General features: G+C 34.9%; 1 protein-coding gene across 3 annotated transcripts in view; it reads left to right on the top strand.

The window, feature by feature from the left end:
* The window catches only part of LOC132563763 (NEDD8-activating enzyme E1 regulatory subunit-like), a 42,185-nt gene that overhangs the window by 4,287 nt on the left and 11,936 nt on the right, over nucleotides 1–25,962 (top strand). For 2 of the 3 annotated variants that reach the window (XR_009554811.1, XM_060228516.1), the window contains exons 7-14: nucleotides 211–320; nucleotides 1,425–1,534; nucleotides 1,752–1,814; nucleotides 3,394–3,457; nucleotides 8,015–8,166; nucleotides 8,343–8,397; nucleotides 8,616–8,764; nucleotides 13,945–13,986. Coding sequence is in view for 2 of the 3 variants with exons in the window: in XM_060228516.1 (XP_060084499.1) it covers nucleotides 211–320; nucleotides 1,425–1,534; nucleotides 1,752–1,814; nucleotides 3,394–3,457; nucleotides 8,015–8,166; nucleotides 8,343–8,397; nucleotides 8,616–8,764; nucleotides 13,945–13,986 (745 nt within the window). In the remaining variant the exon portion in view is untranslated. The remainder of the gene's footprint in view (nucleotides 1–210; nucleotides 321–1,424; nucleotides 1,535–1,751; nucleotides 1,815–3,393; nucleotides 3,458–8,014; nucleotides 8,167–8,342; nucleotides 8,398–8,615; nucleotides 8,765–13,944; nucleotides 13,987–25,962) is intronic. The other variant, XM_060228517.1, reaches the window with a different exon arrangement.

Raw genomic sequence — 25,962 nt, 5'->3', positions numbered from 1 at the left:
GAAAATGAAAAGACTTTTATTGGCACTGAACTGAAATGGTCAAAAAGGAGTATATTACTGTGAATCAGTGATATATTTTTGTAGAGATGAATCTGTACTTAATAACAAGAAAATTTGTTTGTTGGTATTTCGAATGTTGAATATACTTAAAGGCATAAAATTTACTGTGAATTTTCATTTGAGTGAATTCTCTGTAATATTTATTAACAGGACTTTACTACAACTGAGTAAGCAGCTGTGGACTAGTAACATTCCACTCCTTGTGTGTCGTTGTTATGGGTTTATTGGCTACATGAGACTGGCAGTACAGGAACACACAGGTGAAGTATGATATACTGAGAGTACAGGAACACACAGGTGAAGTATGATATACTGGCAGTACAGGAACACACAGGTGAAGTATGATATACTGGCAGTACAGGAACACACAGGTGAAGTATGATATACTGGCAGTACAGGAACACACAGGTGAAGTATGATATACTGACAGTACAGGAACACACAGGTGAAGTATGATATACTGACAGTACAGGAACACACAGGTGAAGTATGATATACTGACAGTACAGGAACACACAGGTGAAGTATGATATACTGGCAGTACAGGAACACACAGGTGAAGTATGATATACTGACAGTACAGGAACACACAGGTGAAGTATGATATACTGACAGTACAGGAACACACAGGTGAAGTATGATATACTGGCAGTACAGGAACACACAGATGAAGTATGATATACTGACAGAACAGGAACACACAGGTGAAGTATGATATACTGGCAGTACAGGAACACACAGGTGAAGTATGATATACTGACAGTACAGGAACACACAGGTGAAGTATGATATACTGACAGTACAGGAACACACAGGTGAAGTATGATATACTGGCAGTACAGGAACACACAGGTGAAGTATGATATACTGACAGTACAGGAACACACAGGTGAAGTATGATATACTGGCAGTACAGGAACACACAGGTGAAGTATGATATACTGGCAGTACAGGAACACACAGGTGAAGTATGATATACTGACAGTACAGGAACACACAGGTGAAGTATGATATACTGACAGTACAGGAACACACAGGTGAAGTATGATATACTGACAGTACAGGAACACACAGGTGAAGTATGATATACTGACAGTACAGGATCACACAGGTGAAGTATGATATACTGACAGTACAGGAACACACAGGTGAAGTATGATATACTGACAGTACAGGAACACACAGGTGAAGTATGATATACTGACAGTACAGGAACACACAAGTGAAGTATAATATACTGACAGTACAGGAACACACAGGTGAAGTATAATATACCAGCAGGTGCTTAGGTGGTGACCATTATGTAATATTTAGTATTGACATTGACCTCTGTTTTATGTTGACCTTTGACCTTTGTGTTTCAGTGATAGAGTCTCACCCTGACAGCACCCATGAGGACCTGAGGTTAGATAAGCAGTTTGATGGACTGGTTACATACTGTAATTCACTTGACCTTGAGACAATGAATAAAAAGGTACGGCTGATTAAAATGGTTTATAATACCAAGTTTCCATTTCCCCATTGTGTGATCTTCTGATTGAGTATCACCTGTTGTGAGATCCCATTGCATTAACTTCTAATCATTTGATTCAGAAAAGGATTTTTCCTTGTCATATTTATTTATATGTTTTGAGAATATAAATGATTAATCAGCCTGCAATTTTGATAATGATATTTTTCTTTTGGTACAGGACCACTCCCATACACCATGGCTGGTCATCCTGTATAAGTATCTACAGGTGTGGAAACAACAGGTAAGGCTGCTACATTGTTACAGTCTGATCTCCCATGGAAACAACAGGTAAGGCTGCTACAGTGTTACAATCTTATCTCCCATGGAAACAACAGGTAAGGCTGCTACAGTGTTACAATATGATCTCCCATGGAAACAACAGGTAAGGCTGCTACAGTGTTACAATCTGATCTCCCATGGAAACAACAGGTAAGGCTGCTACAGTGTTACAATCTTATCTCCCATGGAAACAACAGGTAAGGCTGCTACAGTGTTACAATATGATCTCCCATGGAAACAACAGGTAAGGCTGCTACAGTGTTACAATCTGATCTCCCATGGAAACAACAGGTAAGGCTGCTACAGTGTTACAATCTGATCTCCCATGGAAACAACAGGTAAGGCTGCTACAGTGTTACAATCTGATCTCCCATGGAAACAACAGGTAAGACTGCTACAGTGTTACAGTCTGATCTCCCATGGAAACAACAGGTAAGGCTGCTACAGTGTTACAATATGATCTCCAATGGAAACAACAGGTAAGGCTGCTACAGTGTTACAATCTGATCTCCCATGGAAACAACAGGTAAGGCTGCTACAGTGTTACAGTCTGATCTCCCATGGAAACAACAGGTATGGCTGCTACAGTGCTACAGTCTGATTTCCAATGGAAACAACAGGTAAGGCTGCTACAGTGTTACAATCTGATCTTCCATGGAAACAACAGGTAAGGCTGCTACAGTGTTACAATATGATCTCCCATGGAAACAACAGGTATGGCTGCTACAGTGCTACAATATTATATTATATTTACAGCAACCAACCGTTATTTGTTTCAAACTTTATCTACATGTAAAATGTTGACAGTTTGTTGGTATGCATGTATTGATTTTTTATGAGTTGTAATTCATTTCTTTCTTCTCCTTAAAAACCTTGAAACCAACTTACATGTATCTGTATCTGAGGAAGAAATGTCACACATTTCTAACAAGTTCAAAAATCACTGATTTAATACCATCAGCAAAATTAAAAACCTGGTTTAATTACTGCCAAAGAAATCTGGATAAATACCTGTGAAGAAGTTCACTCTAATGTAGCATAATCCTGGTAGGATAAAAAGCTCAGTAAATACTGATCTAGCATTACCATTTTCTAAACATTCTTTTTTTTAAAGTGTCAGTGTCTCGGTACTTTCTCTACTTTGATAGATCGCTATTACTTGAAGTAGTGGATGGATCATTCTAAAATTTCATACCCCAGTTCCTCTTTCATCTCTGGTTGTCAGTTTCCTTTGATTTATTTACTTATAAATAATACAAATTATCAAGACAAAGTAAGAGAAAAGAAAAAGGAGAAAGTATCTGAATCATAGATTTTTGAATAACATTGATTTACAATTGATCAATTTTCAATGTCAAAAGGTGGAATGTGTTGCAACCTTTCACAAGGTCGCTCCTGAAGATCTTAATGTTCAAAGTAATGTATTAGTCTGACATGGTATGCAATGTAGAAGGGATATAGTATTTGTTAAAGTGACTGGCTTTTTCCTTGTTCAAGTTCATCAATATTATATAAAATTTTATCTTTGAATTTTCTTACAGCACAATGGTGAACCTCCTAAAAACTACAAGGAAAAGACACAGTTTAAAGAACTTATCAAGCAAGGTATGTGAACAAATGTATTGCCCATTTCACTGAATCGCTTCCATTAAAGAGTTATCTCCCATTACACATTTATCTAACATTACACAGTTTCACAATTACATGGAGACATCTCCCATTACACACTTATCTACCATTACGGAATTACCTCACATAACACAGTTTTCTCCCATTCGGAACTTGTTGCCTCAATTATCAAAGGCTTTGATGTATGAAGTGGATGAATATGCATCAAATTTGTGCATTTCTCCGGAGGAAACTACTGTATTACGTAGTTTTTAAAACTGACTTTTTGTATCAAATGGATGGATTCCCAAAATAACTGAAGTGTAAGAAGATATGTTGTATCATATTATACTGACTACCAAATGATTATACTATGCACAGTATTGTATACACCGATCGATGCTACGCCTCTTGTTCACATCGTTATTAGCACACATACATGTACATTTGTACAATACAACATCAACATGTTTTCTTATTGTTTTAAATATAGAGCATGTTCTTAGATTTATACAGTATGCTACGGACATTGATTGTGCTTCTTTGAAAATCATTCAAAATAAATTTAAGGCAGTTAAAAGCAATAATCACCTGTTTGTTTATATATGATCGTCATTTTCATCTCTGACAAATATTTATGGCTGCTGCTGAAAATGATGAATTTGATGAGTGAAAAGCTCCTATGAAACAGTCTGGTCATTGTTGATGTATACTTTTTTCATTATATATCAAATTTTACAATGTGTATAAAATAATTAAGATATGACATTTTTTAGATAAAAAGGTAAAGAATCTGCCTCTATATATTACCCCTATGAATCCTTTTACCTGGTACATGTAGAAGAGGAGATAAAAAGGGAGATAATTTATTTGAGTCCAAATCTAATATAGGTATAGTTTGTAATGTTTAACAATTCCTGACATTTAAAACCTTTCAATTTTAACAATTACAAGTACATGTATCATTCTGATGTAAAGATGAAAGTGAATGATTACATAGTCTTACCAAAACACTGTATGGTTTCTGTCATACCAAAACACGACATCGTTTCTGTCTTACCAAAACACTATATCATGTCTGTCTTACCAAAACACTATATCGTTTCTGTCTTACCAAAACACTACATCGTTACTGTCTTACCAAAACACTAAAACACTACATCGTTTCTGTTTTACCAAAACACTATATCGTTCTGTCTTACCAAAACACTACATCGTTTCTGTCTTATCAAAACACTGTATGGTTTCTGTCTTACCAAAACACTACATCGTTTCTGTCTTATCAAAACACTACATCGTTTCTGTCTTACCAAAACACTACATCGTTTCTGTCTTACCAAAACACTGCATCGTTTGTGTCTTACCAAAACACTACATCGTTTCTGTCTTACCAAAACACTACATCGTTTCTGTCTTACCAAAACACTAAAACACTACATCGTTTCTGTCTTATCAAAACACTACATCGTTTCTGTCTTACCAAATCAATACATCATTTCAGTCTTATCAAAACACTGCATATGTCTGTCTTACCAAAACACTGCATCATTTCTGTCTTACCAAAACACTGTATCGTTTGTGTCTGACCAAAACACTACATCATTTTTGTCTTACCAAAACACTGCATATTTCTGTCTTACCAAAACACTGCATATTTCTGTCGTACCAAAACACTGCATATTTCTGTCTTACCAAAATGCTGCATCGTTTCTGTCTTACCAAAACACTACATCGTTACTGTCTTACCAAAACACTAAAACACTACATCGTTTCTGTTTTACCAAAACACTATATCGTTCTGTCTTACCAAAATACTACATCGTTTCTGTCTTATCAAAACACTGTATGGTTTCTGTCTTACCAAAACACTACATCGTTTCTGTCTTATCAAAACACTACATCGTTTCTGTCTTACCAAAACACTACATCGTTTCTGTCTTACCAAAACACTGCATCGTTTCTGTCTTACCAAAACACTACATCGTTTCTGTCTTACCAAAACACTAAAACACTACATCGTTTCTGTCTTATCAAAACACTACATCGTTTCTGTCTTACCAAATCAATACATCATTTCAGTCTTATCAAAACACTGCATATGTCTGTCTTACCAAAACACTGCATCATTTCTGTCTTACCAAAACACTGTATCGTTTGTGTCTTATCAAAACACTGCATCATTTCCGTCTTACCAAAACACTGCATGTTTCTGTCGTACCAAAACACTGCATATTTCTGTCTTACCAAAACACTGCATATTTCTGTCGTACCAAAACACTGCATATTTCTGTCTTACCAAAATGCTGCATCGTTTCTGTCTTACCAAAACACTACATCGTTTCTGTCTCATCAAAACACTACATCGTTTCTGTCTTTCTAAAAAACTACATCGTTTCTGTCTTTCTAAAACACTACATTGTTTCTGTCTTACCAAAACACTACATCGTTTTTGTTAGATTCAGGAAGTGTTTCATTGGACATTCAGACTCTAATACAAATGAATGAACTCCTCACTCTCAATTATAGGTGGCATTTTAAAATGTTCTGTAGTATGGGATGGCTAGTTTTCACCAATGGATTTTTTTCCCTCATTAGAATTCTTATTTTGGTTGCCTAAAAGCTAAGATCTCTCCTGACTGTGACAGATATGTCTCAATGTGGAGCTCCTTCCCAGCATTGTTACACTAGGACAGGATTTTACAATCGTCTGACTTATGATCAGTTCATCATTCTTGACAGTTTTTGTTGAGTTTGTCCTTTTTTAACATTGATTTACTGCTAACTGCAGTTTGGATTTAGCTGTAGACCATGTACTTTAATAAAATTAAACATTTCATGCATGTTTTCAAGTGTTATATTACATGTCTGAGTCAGATATAGTGTTATGTTTGAGTTTACAGGTAATGATCCAGTGGCATATAAACATTCCATTTTATATCAGAAATCGAAAATTTCATCAAATCACAATTTATTTAGGCCATAAATATAATTTCATATATCTTAAATATTCTCTCTTGAATATACATGTACATGTATATGTAAACTATTCCAGTGAATATTCATCACAAAAATTTTAACACAAGTAAAGATTGCATCTAAATAAACAAAGACTCAAACTAAAAGAGAATTAACTATTTTGAATCTTAATCCAGCTAAGATTTTCTAGTCAGCTTATGTATTTGAGAGTGTATGTGTTTTTTAATGTCACCTGTTCTATTGTTCCTGGATGGAAGATTTTATATAGGAGAACTCAAATCCTGAGTGAAATTTCTTTTAATTCAAACTTGGTTAGAAACCTTAGCATGGGACAGCAGTTAATGTATACACAATTTACTTTTGCATAATGTGTACAATATAGTTAGTTGTTTTTGTTTTTTAACAAAATAATTTCCATCACAAATAACAAGAACTGTTGTGACTCAGGTGACTGTGTAGGTTCATAGGCCTCTTGTATAATAGCCAATAACTTCTTTGATCTAATAGTTCTTCGGAGCTAATGAGTTATGTTGTTTGTATACAACGACATATTGACAGATCTACTTAACTGCAAATAATGAACTTTTAATAATTTTTATCTTTATTCCAAGATCTACAAATGTATCTAGAATGCATTGAAACATTACGTAACAATTGAAACAAATAGATTATACTTCATATGTACTCACTTTGATATTCAACAAGGCATTTCTTATATTGTTATTAAGGCCTGGATTTTTGTGTGTATTGTTTACGTTCTAGGTTCCTGTATTCAAACTTAGTGTACAGTACTTTTAGAAAATCGAGGTCATTGTCAGTACTAATAAAATGAGGGATGAACATTTCATAATTCATTCATATATGAACAAGCAAGGATTTTGTAGCTTAGAAAAGGCAGCTCCATGGAGAGCAAATCAGGATTTTCTTACAGGCATGCCTCTAAGTCCATTTAACATGTAGCTTTTATGTCACTGTTACAGAAATTTAGACACTTCATGAAATACACACACGTCTTTACAGATGTGACCATTGTTACAGACACTGCCATTATCAACTGATTACCTTATTTAAAATTTTATGGCACAGTTCAGTATAAACATCAACTTGTTAATTTAATACAGAATGAGATGTTTTACAACTTATTCAGTATGTCTAAAGCATGACAACCATGGATTTTTAAATATATAGAGAGAGAGTAGGATAACGATGGAGCGAGTGACCAACTTGAAAGTAGTTCCCCAAAATGGAAACTACCTCCATACATCCAGTAGATGGTTATCTTAAATTACAAAGTTATTGTCTATGGTAAAACAGAGTTATTTCCCATTACACAGTTATTACTACCAGTCCTATTGCTTCCTATGATAGTTCATTAGAATAATTAATGTAAATTAATTGCATATCAATGAATTAAACATCCTGTCTTCTAAAAATGGTTTTATTTGTCTTTATTTCATTTCAAAGCTGAAAAGCCATGTTATGTAATGTTTTTAATAAAATCTTTGTTCATGTGTTCTTTATAGAAATCATAGCATCAGTAGGGTTAAAGGAAGGCTGATGATTTTGTTTTCTTGTCAGGCATACGTAAGAATGAAGACGGGTTTCCTGAGGTAGAAGAAAATTTTGATGAGGCAGTAAAAAGTGTCAACATCGCCTTAGTCCCTACCAAGATCTCAAGCAATGTGGAGAGCCTTTTTGAAGATTCCTGCTGTAAGGAGTTACATTCAGATGTAAGAAACTTTTGTGAAACTCCTTCTCTACCTCACCAGATGTTAATCAGTGATGTTGGTCTTAATGATGAATTGCATGGTGCATTGTAATATCAGTATTCATGCTGGATGTGTTGTTGTGTATTGTGTGTATATGATAGAAGAATTAACAGCTAGATTATTTCTTTATTTTTCAGAGTAAACAATTTTGGATTTTGGTGCGTGCCATCAAAGAATTTGTGGAAGAGGAAGGTGAATATACAGGCATCAGGCATTTTGAAATTCTTTTGAAGATAATTCTCAGTAACTAAAAATTGACTTTGAACTATTCACAAATACCAATGTTACACTATCACCTGAAAGTCTCTGTTTACATTTTACATTCATTTAATAAAAAGAAGCTTGTTAAAGCTATGCTCTACATTTAATCAATTCTGGAAAAGTATTTGGAATTGCCAATCTGGTTGTAGGAGCTCTCCCACTGCGAGGTACCATCCCTGATATGACAGCCGACTCCGAGCGCTACATCCAGCTCCAGCAAGTGTATAGAGACCAGGCGGCACATGATGTTTCTGTAGTAACCAACAAAGTTCACAACCTGGTGCAGACTTTAGGACGGGTAGGTATCCAGCCCAGTCTGGAAGTCAGATAAATTAACATATAGGCCATATGATGAGTTGTCTGTCTTCCTCATGATTCAGATCTGTCCTTTGTCACTGCTTGCTTCACCTATTCCTGTTTCAGTGTTTTTAATTTTCAGACCTTATATATTTCTTTTTAGAAATATTACAACTCTTACTGATTTTAGTATAGCCATTGTAACCTAGCAGCAAACTATCTGATACTAAATATATCAACCTGACTTCAAAATAGGGGAATAAGATATCCTACAGACACAGTATATAAACCTGGTGTTATAAAGAGGGAGATAAGACATCCTACAGACACAGTATATAAACCTGGTGTTATAAAGAGGGAGACAAGATATCCTACAGACACATTATATAAACCTGGTGTTATAAAGAGGGAGATAAGACATCCTACAGACACAGTATATAAACCTGGTGTTATAAAGAGGGAGATAAGACATCCTACAGACACAGTATATAAACCTGGTGTTATAAAGAGGGAGATTAGACATCCTACAGACACAGTATATAAACCTGGTGTTATAAAGAGGGAGATAAGACATCCTACAGACACAGTATATAAACCTGGTGTTATAAAGAGGGAGATAATATATCCTGCAGACACAGTATATAAACCTGGTGTTATAAAGAGGGAGATAAGACATCCTACAGACACAGTATATAAACCTGGTGTTATAAAAAGGGAGATAAGATATCCAACAGACACAGTATATAAACCTGGTGTTATAAAGAGGGAGATTAGATATCCAACAGACACAGTATATAAACCTGGTGTTATAAAGAGGGAGATAAGTACAGACACAGTATATAAACCTGGTGTTATAAAAAGGGAGATAAGATATCCTACAGACACAGTATATAAACCTGGTGTTATAAAGAGGGAGACAAGATATCCTACAGACACAGTATATAAACCTGGTGTTATAAAGAGGGAGATCAGATATCCTACAGACACATTATATAAACCTGGTGTTATAAAGAGGGAGATAAGTACAGACACAGTATATAAACCTGGTGTTATAAAGAGGGAGATCAGATATCCTACAGACACAGTATATAAACCTGGTGTTATAAAGAGGGAGATCAGATATCCTACAGACACCATATATAAACCTGGTATTATAAAGATGGAGATAAGATATCCTACAGACACAGTATATAAACCTGGTGTTATAAAGAGGGAGATCAGATATCCTACAGACACAGTATATAAACCTGGTATTATAAAGAGGGAGATCAGTTATCCTACAGACACAGTATATAAACCTGGTGTTATAAAGAGGGAGATCAGATATCCTACAGACACCATATATAAACCTGGTGTTATAAAGAGGGAGATCAGATATCCTACAGACACAGTATATAAACCTGGTGTTATAAAGAGGGAGATCAGATATCCTACAGCTATTACACTTTCCCTACATGTCTGCTTTCTCTAAAACATTGTCATACATTCATCATTATTTCTCTGGTGAGAGGTTCTCACTAATTATGTATGTATCTCTTCCAATGTGAATTTTAAAGCCTGCAATGTGAGGGACCAACTTTCATGTATGCGGATATTATCCATGGGTTTTTAGCTCACCAGACTCTAAGGGCCAAGTGAAGTAAATTGATACTGTGGCATTCTTCTTCCGTTGTCTGCTGTCCATCCGTCTTTTAGTCGTTAGTCATCTGTCGTCTGTCAACTTTTTCTACAACTTGCAACTAGTCATGAATGAGTAAGGTGATTTGAAATGGAACATTTTTTTGTATAAATTGTGGGTTCAAGCCCCCACAGCCTGAGGGGCGAGGCCCAAAAGGGGAAATTTGGCAAGTGCTTTAAAATCCTACTCCTCCTGTAGTGTTGGGTGATAAAGAATCAATTTCATATAAATGGTGAATCTCGGCCTCCTGGGGGTAGAGAGAAATAGAGCAAATACTTTAAAATCCTACCCCTCCAGTAGTAATGATTTGTTTTTGTCCATATTGGTCTGATTCAAGTTTATGTGGTAGGGAATCAGTTTTTGTATAAATGGTGGATCTTGGCCCTGAGGGACAGGAGGGAAATGGCTCATTAGGGAAATGTGTTTTTGAAAACAGTTTAGATCCCCACCCTGTATAAGCATTTCTAAGGCTCATTTTGTGGACTTACATTGTACGTTACGTCTTGTCAAGTTGTAACATGAAAATGACGAGGAAAAGTCAACATAATTAACTACCAGTCTGTGTGGTTAACCTCCACCTGATCTATCTTAGTCAATGCTTAAACTTTTGTTTGAATGGAAAAGGGGTTTTAATGTACTTTCTACTAAGCTAACTATAATGTTCAAGACCTTGACCTTGAAATTGTTACTTTCTGTATTGAATGATTGGGACTATTTGAAAGACCTTCAGTGAATTGCAGAATATTTAATTTTGATAATGACATATAAATTATTTTTACTTAATGACTTTACTTAATACCCTGACTAGATACAGAAAAGGAACTATCAACATCTTTAATATAAACTTTATTTATTTTACAACAATTGCGAAACAAGTTATGTCAACTTATACTAATCACTCTTGTTGGCCCGGATGTAAGCGCGCGAGGGGTCTTATTGTGGGAGGAAACCGGAGTACCCGGGGAAAACCCACGTGGTCCGGCAGGTGGCCCCTTACCTTTTCACGTCCGTTCCGGGAATCGAACCCCGGTCGGCTTGGTGAAAGGCGAGTGCGTTAACACTGCGCCACCGGACCACCCTATCAACATCTTTGAACAACATGATACTGTTGATAATTCCACTCATGTCATGTATGCATTAGAGAACAACTGTGCAATCGAGGAAAATGTGAATGATTTTCTATTGATTTCACATATTTCGTGCATTGCATGTCATGGAATTTCACACAGAGCTTGACAGAAACTTAACAGAAAATCTGTGTGGTACTGGCCTCGCGGACATTTGACTTGTAAATGTACATTGTACATGTAAAGCAAGGAAACATCGTAACCGTGTGACAGTTAATACTACTGTAAAAAAGCAATCCCTGTCGCCTGTCATCGTGGCGATGTCCCGATAGACTGATGTACACATGCCAACCATGTAAGGACATCACTGCCTGTCATCATGGCGATGTCCAGATAGACTGATGTACACATGCCAACCATGTAACGACATCACTGCCTGTCATCGTGGCGATGTTACGATAGACTGATGTACACATGCCAACCATGTAAGGACATCACTGCCTGTCATCAGGGCGATGTCCCAATAGACTGATGTACACATGCCAACCATGTAAGGACATCACTGCCTGTCATCGTGGCGTTGTCCCAATAGACTGATGTACACATGCCAACCATGTAAGGAGATCACTGCCTGTCATCGTGGCGATGTCCCAATAGACTGATGTTCACATGCCAACCATGTAAGGACATCACTGCCAGTCATCGCGACGATGTCCTGATGGACTGATGTACACATGTTTGAACCATGCAGTTACTTTTTCCCTGTCACTTGTGTTTCCCTCAATGTTACGACAGCTGGATCTACCAATATATCTCGCAGACCTGCTGCAATCCCCCTGCAATTCTGCCATAGCTATGAGTGACAGGTAAGCAATAGGTCGCTTCAGCATGGTTTGAGAGCCAAATGACCCCAACTGTACTGTATTTTGTTACCTGCACACTTTCACATGAGCATCAATTTCTTTATCATCTCAATAATCCAACCTTGTTTTATGCCAGTTGTTTCCATACTTTTTTACATTGGTTAGATTCGCTTTGACCTGTACTGTTGGATTTGAAATTGTACTCATTTTACTCAACATTCATTGAGTTTTCAAAGAGAATTTTTCAAAAATATTTATGTGGAGGTGATAGGTATATATTGAAATATTTGCCTGTGATTTGTAAGTGATATGAAATCATTGCTGTTTGCCAAATTATTTAAGGTCATCTGTCGTATTGACCGAAAGGGTCAAAATGACCTATTCCTATTGTGTATCGTTCATTGTTGTGCACATTTACTGTCCGTAAACGTTTGCTTCAAAACACTACTGTTGCTTAATGCCTAGGTAGATTTCAATCAAATTTCATGTGAAACACTATCTTTAAATTGATATCAGACAATATCAACAGGGAAAAAGGCTTGGGGACTCAATTCTCAGTCTCTAAATTGATAGATGACAGGGGAAGAGAGGGGGACACTTTCATTTCTTAGTATTATTTTAAGCCCACCATCATCAGATGGTGGCTATTCAAATTGCTCTGCATCTGTGGTCCGTCAGTCGGTCCATCCATCGGTCTGTAAGAGAAGTACTGAATGGATCTTTCTCAAATTGCAAGAGTAGGTTCCCCTTTGTCCCTAGTTGTGCCTGTTTGATTTTGGACTGATAAAAAAAATACAAATGGTTGACAGGCAGCCATCTTGGATTTTTTCAGTGAAGTTTGTGATCGTTATCTTGAGAACTGTTCTATAGATCTTTCTCAAATTTCATTTATAGGTCCCTATCTGTGCCTGTTTACTTTGGCATTTGGCAGGCAAAGATTATCATTGCTATTTCTGCAAAGGAATGGTCAAATGTCTTATCTTAAGATCAAAAACAGGAGAAGAAGGCAAAAGATCCAACTTTTAAGAGCCAATAAAGATCAAACAATGGTGGGCGCCAAGATCCCTCTTGGATCTTTTGTAATTGATATTGGACAATATCAACAGGAGAGGAGAGTGGGGGACTCATTTCTGAGTCTCTGAATGGATAGCTGACAACATTTACAGGGAGAGAGGGGGGTACTCAGTCATTTCTGAGTCTCTGAAATGATATCAGACAATACCAACAGGAAAAGTGAAGGGACATTCTTATTTCTGAGTCTCTCAACTAATAACTGAGAATATCAACAGGGGAAGAGGGTGGGACACCCTCATTTCTTTGTCTTTTATTTGGTAATCACTGACAATATTTATTGATAAAAAGGATATGTCTTCATTTCAAAGTACATCTCTAAAGTGAAAGTATTTGACATAAGTTATAGAAAAATAATGGCATAAACATATGTGATTATACACTAACTTATAATGCGTGTAGACATATTAGTGTAGGAGTTAGGTGTCCCTTCATTATACTTATTGATCAAAAGCCTTTTGCCTTGGTTAGATTTTGATGTTTTCTGTTTTGTTCTTTCTAGGGTGGGCCTACCAACATCGCTCCACCACCAGAGTCACCAACTGTATGCTTACATTAATCACCCTACGTCTTGCTTCCTGCTTTGTTCTGATATACCTGTTGCCCCGTTTTTCAGTATTCAGTTTATAATTTGTTTCTGTTTTTATTAACTGGTTTTAGTTGTTTGATATACAGAATTTATATTGGAAAAATGTGTATTATATCTACAGCATATAGTCAAACATTGTAACATCTACAGAAAGAAATATTGCATTCAAATAAGCTATATCTACAGAAAATAGTTATTGCATTGTAATAAAGTGAATATTATAGTTATCACAATATTATATCATTAGAATACAGTTTTTATAACATTATTATATATACAGAATAGAGAAGTTATAACATTATTATATCTACAGAATAGACAAGTTATAACGTTATATCTACAGAATAGACAAGTTATAACATATTATATCTACAGAATAGACAAGTTATAACATATTATATCTACAGAATAGACAAGTTATAATGTTATATCTACAGAATAGACAAGTTATAACATATTATATCTACAGAATAGACAAGTTATAACATTATTATATATACAGAATATAGAAGTTATAACATTATTATATCTACAGAATAGACAAGTTATAACGTTATATCTACAGAATAGACAAGTTATAACATATTATATCTACAGAATAGACAAGTTATAACATTATATCTACAGAATAGAGAAGTTATAACATATTATGTCTACAGAATAGAGAAGTTATAACATTATTATATATACAGAATAGAGAAGTTATAACATTATTATATATACAGAATAGAGAAGTTATAACATTATTATATATACAGAATAGAGAAGTTATAACATTATTATATATACAGAATAGAGAAGTTATAACATTATATATATACAGAATAGAGAAGTTATAACATTATTATATATACAGAATAGAGAAGTTATAACATTATTATATATACAGAATAGAGAAGTTATAACATTATTATATATACAGAATAGAGAAGTTATAACATTATATATATACAGAATAGAGAAGTTATAACATTATTATATATACAGAATAGAGAAGTTATAACATTATATCTACAGAATAGAGAAGTTATAACATTATTATATATACAGAATAGACAAGTTATAAAATTATTATATATACAGAATATAGAAGTTATAACATATTATATCTACAGAATAGAGAAGTTATAACATATTATATCTAACATTATTATATATACAGAATATACAAGTTATAACATTATTATATATACAGAATAGAGAAGTTATAACATTATATCTACAGAATAGAGAAGTTATAACATTATTATATATACAGAATAGACAAGTTATAAAATTATTATATATACAGAATATAGAAGTTATAACATATTATATCTACAGAATAGACAAGTTATAACATATTATATCTACAGAATAGACAAGTTATAACATTATTATATCTACAGAATAGAGATGTTATAACATATTATATCTACAGAATAGACAAGTTATAACATTATATCTACAGAATAGACAAGTTATAACATATTATATCTACAGAATAGAGAAGTTATAACATGATATCTACAGAATAGACAAGTTATAACATATTATATCTACAGAATAGAGAAGTTATAGGAGAAATGCAAAGAAATAATGAAGGGATACGAGGAAAGAATCAAAAGCCTAGAAACAAAATTGACAAGAAAATGTGAAGAGGACCAAGTGAGGAAAATAGTAAAGGAGTAGCTTGCCCGCTCAGAAGTTAAACCCGGGGAACAAACAAGTCAGGACAATACAACAAAATCCAGCACAGAAACTCAGGAGGTTATATCTGAAATAAACGAGAGGAAAAAGAGAGAGAACAATATCATAATTTACGGCTATACAGAACAGGAAGGAAGAGATGGAAAATTCCGCCAAGCAGCTGATGAGCTATTCGTAAAACAGCTTCTAACTTCATGTAGTGTCCGAACAAACGATGCTGCAATTAATAAGGTATTTCGACTAGGAAAGTACCAAAAGGTACAACCGAACAATGCTGCAGGCAATGCACCAAAATCTGGAAGACCTATACTGGTATCGTTTGGATCACCTGAAGTGAAAAAGAATCTTTTTACGAACATCACAGAACTTCGGAATACAAACGAATATAAAAACATTAGGATCAGCAATGATCTGACAAAAGCGGAACGGGAAAACGAAAAGCGACTAAAAGAAGAAGCAAAGAAGAGAACAAATGAAGAATCGGGGGAATTCGTCCACAGAGTTCAAGGCCCTCCGTGGAACAGAAAAATAGTCCGACTACCCGCAAAGAAGGATCAGAATCAAGTGGATTAAATAGAAAATCGGATCAGAACTACCTCTCATGTATATACACAAATGCAGATAGTTTACCAAATAAGTTGGACGAATTAAAAACAAGAATTAATAATTCAGAAGAAAACATACAGGTGATAGGTGTAACAGAAATGTATCCTAAAAATAGTAGATTCTTACCAAGGAAAAGTGAATTCTTAATACAAGGTTATGATATTTTCGTAAATGAAAATTCCGACTCGCTCCATAGGGGGGTTGCAATTTATGTCAAAGAAGAACTTAAGGGGGTAGAGGTAAACATGAACACATTCAAGGAAAGCATTTGGGTAAAAGTCAAGCTAAACGAGAAAGACTGTCTTCTGATTGGGTGTGTATATAAAAGCCCCAATAGTAAGAAAGAAAATGTTGAAGAACTTTATAAACTTATAAACTCAATATCTACACTAAATAATGAATATTCACATATACTAATAATGGGAGACTTTAATTTGCCAAAAATTGATTGGAATTTAATCTCGGCGAAGAATGATGAAGAAAGCGATAACTTCATAGAATGCCTAAGGGATAATTTTCTCACGCAACATACCAGAAATTTTACAAGAATGAGAAAAGGTCATGAACCAAGTATTTTGGACCTGATAATAACAAACGAGGATGAGATGGTGAAAGATATCAACTACCAAAGTCCCCTTGGTCACAGCGATCACTTTGTTATGAAGTTTGATTATATATGTTACAAACATTATCCAGAAAGTTCTATATCCCGTAAATTGTACAACAAAGGAGACTATGAAAGGATAAAAAACGAATTGAAGGAGATCAAATGGGACGAAGTTTTGAAAGGTGATCCGGACACAATGTACACTACATTCTTAGGTATCTTCCATGAGAGCGCCGACAAAAATATCCCAGTAAGAAAAGAAAACAAACAACGTAAATCTAAGGACAAAAATCATCTGCCGCTGAACGATGCTGTGAGAATTAAGATTAACAAAAAACATAGGGCATGGCAAAGATATATGGAAACAAGAACAGAAGCCAAATACAAGGACTACACAAGGTTAAGAAATCAAGTAAAAAGTATGCTAAGAAAAGCACGTCGTGAAATGGAGAGAGAGATCGCCGGAAAGGTTAAGGAAAACCCCAAACAATTCTGGAAATACATCAACTCCAAACAAAAAGTAAAAACAGGAATTTCGGACTTGAAGGGACTAGATGATAACATATCAAAAATTGCCACACAAGACAAGGATAAAGCAGATGTTTTGGCTACATTTTTCAGTAGTGTATTCACAGAGGAACCACCAGGCAACACACCAAAAATGCATAATAAAATAATAAAATACCCATTTCGAGATATCATATGCACTGAAGAAAGTGTCGGAAAACTCCTCTCAGACTTGGATGGCAGTAAGTCTCAAGGACCTGACCAAATGCACCCAAAGGTTATGAAGGAACTAAAATCGATCATAAACAAACCGCTAAGTATTATTTTCAACAAATCATTGGAGGATAGTTCCATCTGCATGGAAAGAGGCCAACATCACAGCAATATTCAAGAAAGGTTCAAAATCGGACCCAGGGAATTATCGTCCCGTAAGCCTCACCAGCATAGTTGGAAAAACCATGGAAAAAATTGTGCGAAATTCCATCGTTAATAATATGGAAAACAATGATCTTTTTAGCAACAAGCAATTTGGATTTATCGCGAAACGGTCCACAGTTCTCCAGCTCCTTATGGTGCTTGAGGATTGGACGGATATACTAGATCACGGTGGGGAAATTGATGTTATATATATGGACTTTATGAAGGCCTTTGACAAGGTACCACATCCCAGGTTAATTGAAAAATTAAGAAGCTATGGAATAGCAGACCAAGTCGTCAACTGGATAGAAAACTTTCTACACGAAAGGAAGCAGAGAGTACTAGTTAATGGAAAAGCATCCAAAGACCACCCGGTATTAAGTGGGATCCCCCAGGGCAGCGTACTTGGCCCAATTCTATTTGTAATCTATATAAATGATCTGCCAGATTATACTTCTTCGAACACCTACCTATTTGCTGATGACACTAATATTTATAGTGAAATAAAAAGTGATGAGGACAGGAAGGCAATGCAACAAGACTTGGATAAACTGCAAGAATGGTCTAACAAATGGCTTCTAAAATTCCATCCACTAAAATGCAAAGTATTAACAATAAAACAAAAAAGGAAAGAAACATGGACATACCATATGGCAGGAGCAGAGGACAACGTGGCGTTGGAAAACATAACTTCAGAAAAAGATATTGGCGTAACGGTGGATAAAGATCTAAATTTCTCTATGCATACGCAACAAGCTGTAAACAAAGCCAACAGTAATGTTGGTCTTATTAGAAGGTCCTTTGTATACTTAGATGAAGTGTCTTTTAAACAACTGTTCAAGGCATTAGTCTGCCCACACTTAAAATATGCCGCAAGCGTCTGGAACCCATACAAAATAAAGGATATCGAATCAATAGAGCGCGTGCAGAGACGGGCAACTAAGCTTATACTGGGGCTGAAAGAACTATCCTACTCCCAACATTGGCATACCGTAGATTGAGGGGAGATATGATAAACGTTTTCAAAATTATGGATAAATTTCACGATGAAAAAGTCACCAAAGGCATGGTTGATCGAGACGAAAATTCTAAAACAAGAGGCCACTCAAAAAAACTGAAAAAGAAATCATGTAATCTGGACATTCGGAAATACTCATTTGGACTAAGAACTATAGACCTATGGAACAGTCTACCAGAAAAAGTAATCCAATCATCAACAATCAGACTTTGAAATTAATTTGGACAATCATTGGAAAAATCTCGAACTGAAATTTAACCATCTGGCTCGTTGCAATTCACTAATCGGAAGTGACTATATAATTTAATTGTATGATTATTATTGATATGGATATAGAGGCACTGTGTGCCTGCCTCCATTAAATATCCTAATAAAAATCCTAATATAACATTATATCTACAGAATAGACAAGTTATAACATTATATCTACAGAATAGACAAGTTATAACATTATATCTACAGAATAGAGAAGTTATAACATTATATCTACAGAATAGACAAGTTATAACATTATATCTACAGAATAGAGAAGTTATAACATTATATCTACAGAATAGACAAGTTATAACATTATATCTACAGAATAGAGAAGTTATAACATTATATCTACAGAATAGACAAGTTATAACATTATATCTACAGAATAGACAAGTTATAACATTATATCTACAGAATAGAGAAGTTATAACATTATATCTACAGAATAGAGAAGTTATAACATTATATCTACAGAATAGAGAAGTTATAACATTATATCTACAGAATAGACAAGTTATAACATTATATCTACAGAATAGAGAAGTTAAAACATTATATCTACAGAATAGACAAGTTATAACATTATATCTACAGAATAGACAAGTTATAACATTATATCTACAGAATAGACAAGTTATAACATTATATCTACAGAATAGAGAAGTTATAACATTATATCTACAGAATAGAGAAGTTATAACATTATATCTACAGAATAGAGAAGTTATAACATTATATCTACAGAATAGAGAAGTTATAACATTATATCTACAGAATAGACAAGTTATAACATTATATCTACAGAATAGAGAAGTTATAACATATCTACAGAATAGAGAAGTTATAACATTATATCTACAGAATAGAGAAGTTATAACATTATATCTACAGAATAGAGAAGTTATAACATTATATCTACAGAATAGAGAAGTTATAACATTATATCTACAGAATAGACAAGTTATAACATTATATCTACAGAATATAGAAGTTATAACATTATATCTACAGAATAGAGAAGTTATAAAATTATATCTACAGAATAGAGAAGTTATAACATTATATCTACAGAATAGAGAAGTTATAACATTATATCTACAGAATAGACAAGTTATAACATTATATCTACAGAATAGACAAGTTATAACATTATATCTACAGAATAGACAAGTTATAACATTATATATCTTCAGAATAGACAAGTTATAACATATTATGTCTACAGAATAGACAAGTTATAACATATATATCTACAGAATATAGAAGTTATAACATTATTATATCTATAGAATATAGAATTTATAACATATTATATATACATAATTGAAAAGTTACTGCAATATTATATCTACAGAATAGAGAAGTTATAACATTATATCTTTCTACTATGTTTCTACTATGGGGACTTTTCCTAAAGATAAATATTGCTGCCCAATTTTTAGCCCACCATCATCAGATGGTTGTCTGATTAAATTATTAACATTATTTCTTGAGAAGTACTAGATGGATCTTTCTCAAATTTCATATATAGGTTCCCCTTGGTCCCTAGTTTTGCCCATTTGATTTTGCGTCTGATCAGAAAAACAAAATGGCCAACAAGCAGCCATCTTGGATTTTGATTTTGAAAGATTGTTATCGGTACTACTTGACAAATCCTCTATAGATCTTTCTCAAATTTCATGTAAAGGTTCCTCTTTGTCCCAAGTTGTTCCTGTTTGAGATTGGGACTAATCAGAAAAATAAAATATCCGTCAAGCAGTCATCTTGTATTTCACCATATAAAGATTCATATCCCTATATCTTAAGAAGTACTGTATGGTTGTCTCACAAACTTCATACATATGTTCCCTTTGGTCTATACTTGTGCCCATTTAATTTTGGGATTGATAAAAAAAAAACAAAATGGCATCCAGGTGACCGTCTTGGATTTGGCAGGTAAAGACTATCATTGCTATTTCTACAAAGGAATGGTTGCATTTCTTATCATTGAGAGCAAAAACAGAGAAGAGAAAAAAAAGGAAAAAGATCCAACTTTACAAGAGTATATAAAGATCAAACAATGATGGGCACAAATATCCCGCTGGTATCTCTTGTTTTTTTAGAGTGATAACGTAGCAGACTTTGTCAAAGCACTATAACCTTTGCACTTATTCTTTTAATGGTGAATTAGGGAAGTAGTCAGCCAGTACCAGCCACTACCTCCCAGCTGTTACCATAGCCTGCTTGTGACTTGCTGTGTTCAGAATGGCTGTGGCTTATACTGCCTATATATTTACCAGTACAGACAATTATGAAGTATAATTTGTATGATATAAACAGTTTAATTGTCTTTATCAAAAAGATACAGTCACTTTCCTTGGAAATGTTCATCATACACTGATTGGCATAAAAAAATCCTTTTGTCCATTAATTCTTCCATCTTTGTGTAGCATTATATATAGGTACTCAGTATCACCACCAGCATATCAGTATCTCTGTAGATGATGAAAAGTTATGTATTGAATTAAGAATCATTTAGTTACTTCTCTTTTCTTGGAAAAAATATCTCTGCTGATGTTTTACCTACATTTGGACATGTGTAATTGGCAAATTTGGCATGCAAATCCCTTTTTGGTAAGCAAAATGTGGCATGTTCAAGCTGGATCTCACATCTCACTTTATTCGTAGTTATGGCCCTTTGCTAGCATTGTTTTCAGCATTTTAAGTGATCTGACTCAAAAGGTCAAGATGACCTATTGCCACTGTGCTTCGTCTGTTGTCCTGCGTCATGTGTCATTTGTCATGTGTCATGTGTAAACCTTTTATTTAAAACACTACTTCTCTTTTATACCTTGGTGGATTTCGAACAAATTTGGTCTGATGCATCATTCAGCTAGGGTTTTAATTTGCAAAATTCAGAATTTTGATTTGACCCATAAAGACTGGGGGATGGGGCCCCAAAAGGGGAAATTACACAACATTTTGCTTCAAAATGCTGCACTCTCTTAATGCCTGGGTAGAAATGAACCAAATATGGTCTGAAACATTATTGCAGGTGGGTTATCATTTCATAGATATAGAAAGTTGATGCCTCTGGTAGATTTCTGTCAATTTTGAAATGTTGATACGTCCCCTTGTTACTCGGCGGTAGGGCCTCAAATGGGAAAGTCAGTGATTTTGCTTCAAAACGCTATTCTTCCTTAAAGCGTGAATGGATTCATATCAAATGTGGTCTGAAATATCATGGTTGCAATTCCAGACCACTATCTGCAAATTCTCTACTTTATCTATCCATTCATTGATTGTCAGATGACTGTTAATGCCTTAGGTCTCTTGTCTATTTTGGCGTTTTTTGGATGAATGGGTGGTTCCAACATAACATCAGACATTTAAAGCAACACTTGACCCATCCAGACTTGTTAAGACAGAAGAGTGAGTTATGATGACTAATATTGAAACATATTATCTGGTGTTGACAGAGTTATGGCCCTTTGTATACACTCTCCTGGGTATTACCAAGCTTGTTTATACAGAAGAATGAGTAATGATGACTTATATTGAAACATATTGTCTGGTGTGGACAGAGTTATGGCTATTTGTACACATACAGAAGAATGAGTAATGATGACTTATATTGAAACATATTGTCTGGTGTGGACAGAGTTATGGCTATTTGTACACATTCTCCTGGGTATTACAAGACTTGCTGAGACAGAAGAGTGAGTTATGATGACTAATATTGAAACATATTGTCTGGTGTTGACAGAGTTATGGCCCTTTGTATACACTCTTCTGGGTATTACCAAACTTGTTGAGACAGAAGAGTGAGTTATGATGACTTATATTGAAACATATTGTCTGGTGTGGACAGAGTTATGGCCCTTTGTACACACTCTCCTGGGTATTACTAAACTTGTTGAGACAGAAGAGTATTTTATGATGATTAATATTGAAACATATTGTCTGGTGTAGACAGAGTTATGGCCCTTTGTACACACTCTTCTGGGTATTACCAAACTTATTGAGACAGAAGAGTGAGTTATGATGACTTATATTGTAACATATGGTTTCTATAAATAGTTATAACCCTTTGATCAGACTCTCCAGAGCACTGTCAAACTTTATATTATGATATTAATTGATATGGGAACACATTATCCTTTATATGCAGAGTTATTGCCCTTTGTTCATATTGTCCTGGACATTGCCAGACTTGTCAGGATGGTAGAGCCCTTTATTTTGATGTATACACTTTCATGGAAGCACATGCTCCATTGTAGACAGACTTAGGGCCTTTTGATGATGATGCCCTGATCAGTTGATAAACTAGAATATAATATATATATATATTTATTCATATGCTTTGTAAACAGTTTCATACATAAATGGTATCACAGGCCCTGTCCTAAATAGAGCTATGACCAAATGTTTATTTACATTAGTGAACTAAGCTAGAGTTGTAGGATAATTACCCTGTTCTCTAGCATGTGACTTTTTTTCATATGATGAAGCTAATTTTACAAGTAATATGATTCAGTAGAATTATAATGTAATAAATACAAAACAACAGTTGGTAGATGGTAAAGTATGCTAAAAATAATTACAATTATTCTAAAATTCTAAAATTCTCAATTCTAAAAATTAATATAAGAGTCAAAAGACACCCCTGATAGCTGGTGAAAGCACTGCTACATCTTAGTCAGATACCAAGGGTTTGTCACTGACATGGTACAGTCTGGTGGTGTAACTTTGGATACCATGTCTTGGTTTGTCTCTGACGTGGTACAGTCTGATGGTGAAACTTTGTATACCATGTCTTGGCTTGTCTCTGACATGGTACAGCCTGGTGGTGTAACTTTGGATACCATGTCTTGGTTTGTCTCTGACGTGGTACAGTCTGGTGGTGTAACTTTGGATACCATGTCTTGGTTTGTCTCTGACGTGGTACAGTCTGATGGTGTAACTTTGTATACCATGTCTTGGCTTGTCTCTGACATGGTACAGTCTGGTGGTGTAACTTTGTATACCATGTCTTGGTTTGTCTCTGACATGGTACAGTCTGGTGGTGTAACTTTGGATACCATGTCTTGGTTTGTCTCTGACATGGTACAGCCTGGTGGTGTAACTTTGGATACCATGTCTTGGTTTGTCTCTGACATGGTACAGCTTGGTGGTGTAACTTGGGATCGTCTTGACATTTTACATGTACCCTCCCCTGGCTTGTCCCTGAAAGCATGTCTCATGTTCTTTTTGGTGGAAAAAATTATTTCCTTTGTGTAAGAAAATGAGATCTATCTTCCACTAAATGTAACGTTGATTGACAAGAAAACTAATCACAACCTCTGATGATCTAAATGTTGGTTTTATCATAAAAAAACTAATAGTATTTAACTCACATAGATCCCTTACCTTTCCAGTACAAACATTAGATGACAGTGATTAAAGCTTACAACAGTTGATTTGTTACTGGGATGAACTTAAAGCCAGTAATTAAACAGTTTCTGTGTCTGAATGTAACTGCTGTCACCTTCCACAGATAAAGGAAGACTAAATGGTAGCTCTTATTTTCATGTCATATGGATGATAATTGACTTCATCCCATTAGATCTCTGATTTGTTAAAACCAGATTTATTAAAGCATTTAAACAACTTCTCCTGATGAACTGATAGGCCTAGAGACATGATATTTGGCTGGAATGTTCTATTTCACTGGGATGTTCCTGGAATGAAACCTGACAAAGTTTGCAAAATAAGTAACCTTGACTCATTTTCAAGGTCACAGGGATCAGATTTGTTAAAACCTATAAGCATCATCTACCCATGAACCAATAGGCCTAGAGGCATGGTATTTGGCTTGTATGTACTTAGGATGAAGCTCTACAAAATTTTGAAAAAGAAATGACCTGACCCATATTTAAGGTCAAAGGGATCAGTTTTTAGAAATATCTAAATGATATCTTCTCATGAAGTAAAAATCCTAGAGGCATGATATTTGGCTGGTATACCAGGTGAGCGCTGCAGACCCATTGGGCCTCTTGTTTGTTAAGTTGTCCTGCACTACATGGAGTCCTGGTAGGGTTTATTTGTTATTTATCAAATGCCACATGGAGTCCTGGTGGAGTTTATTTGTTATTTATCAAATGCCACATGGAGTCCTGGTGGAGTTTATTTGTTATTTATCAAATGCCACATGGAGTCCTGGTGGAGTTTATTTGTTATTTATCAAATGCCACATGGAGTCCTGGTGGAGTTTATTTGTTATTTATCAAATGCCACATGGAGTCCTGGTGGAGTTTATTTGTTATTTATCAAATGCCACATGGAGTCCTGGTGGAGTTTATTTGTTATTTATCAAATGCCACATGGAGTCCTGGTGGAGTTTATTTGTTATTTATCAAATGCCACATGGAGTCCTGGTGGAGTTTATTTGTTATTTATCATATGCCACATGGAGTCCTGGTGGAGTTTATTTGTTATTTATCAAATGCCACATGGAGTCCTGGTGGAGTCTATTTGTTATTTATCAAATGCCACATGGAGTCCTGGTGGAGTTTATTTGTTATTTATCAAATGCCACATGGAGTCCTGGTGGAGTTTATTTGTTATTTATCAAATGCCACATGGAGTCCTGGTGGAGTTTATTTGTTATTTATCATATGCCACATGGAGTCCTGGTGGAGTTTATTTGTTATTTATCAAATGCCACATGGAGTCCTGGTGGAGTTTATTTGTTATTTATCAAATGCCACATGGAGTCCTGGTGGAGTTTATTTGTTATTTATCAAATGCCACATGGAGTCCTGGTGGAGTTTATTTGTTATTTATCAAATGCCACATGGAGTCCTGGTGG

This window comes from Ylistrum balloti, unplaced genomic scaffold (genome assembly GCF_031769215.1).
Source record: "Ylistrum balloti isolate Yb309-2 unplaced genomic scaffold, AGI_CSIRO_Ybal_v1 Utg371850, whole genome shotgun sequence".
Classification (NCBI taxonomy): Eukaryota; Metazoa; Mollusca; class Bivalvia; order Pectinida; family Pectinidae; genus Ylistrum; species Ylistrum balloti.
This window is presented reverse-complemented; position numbering and strand designations above follow the sequence as displayed.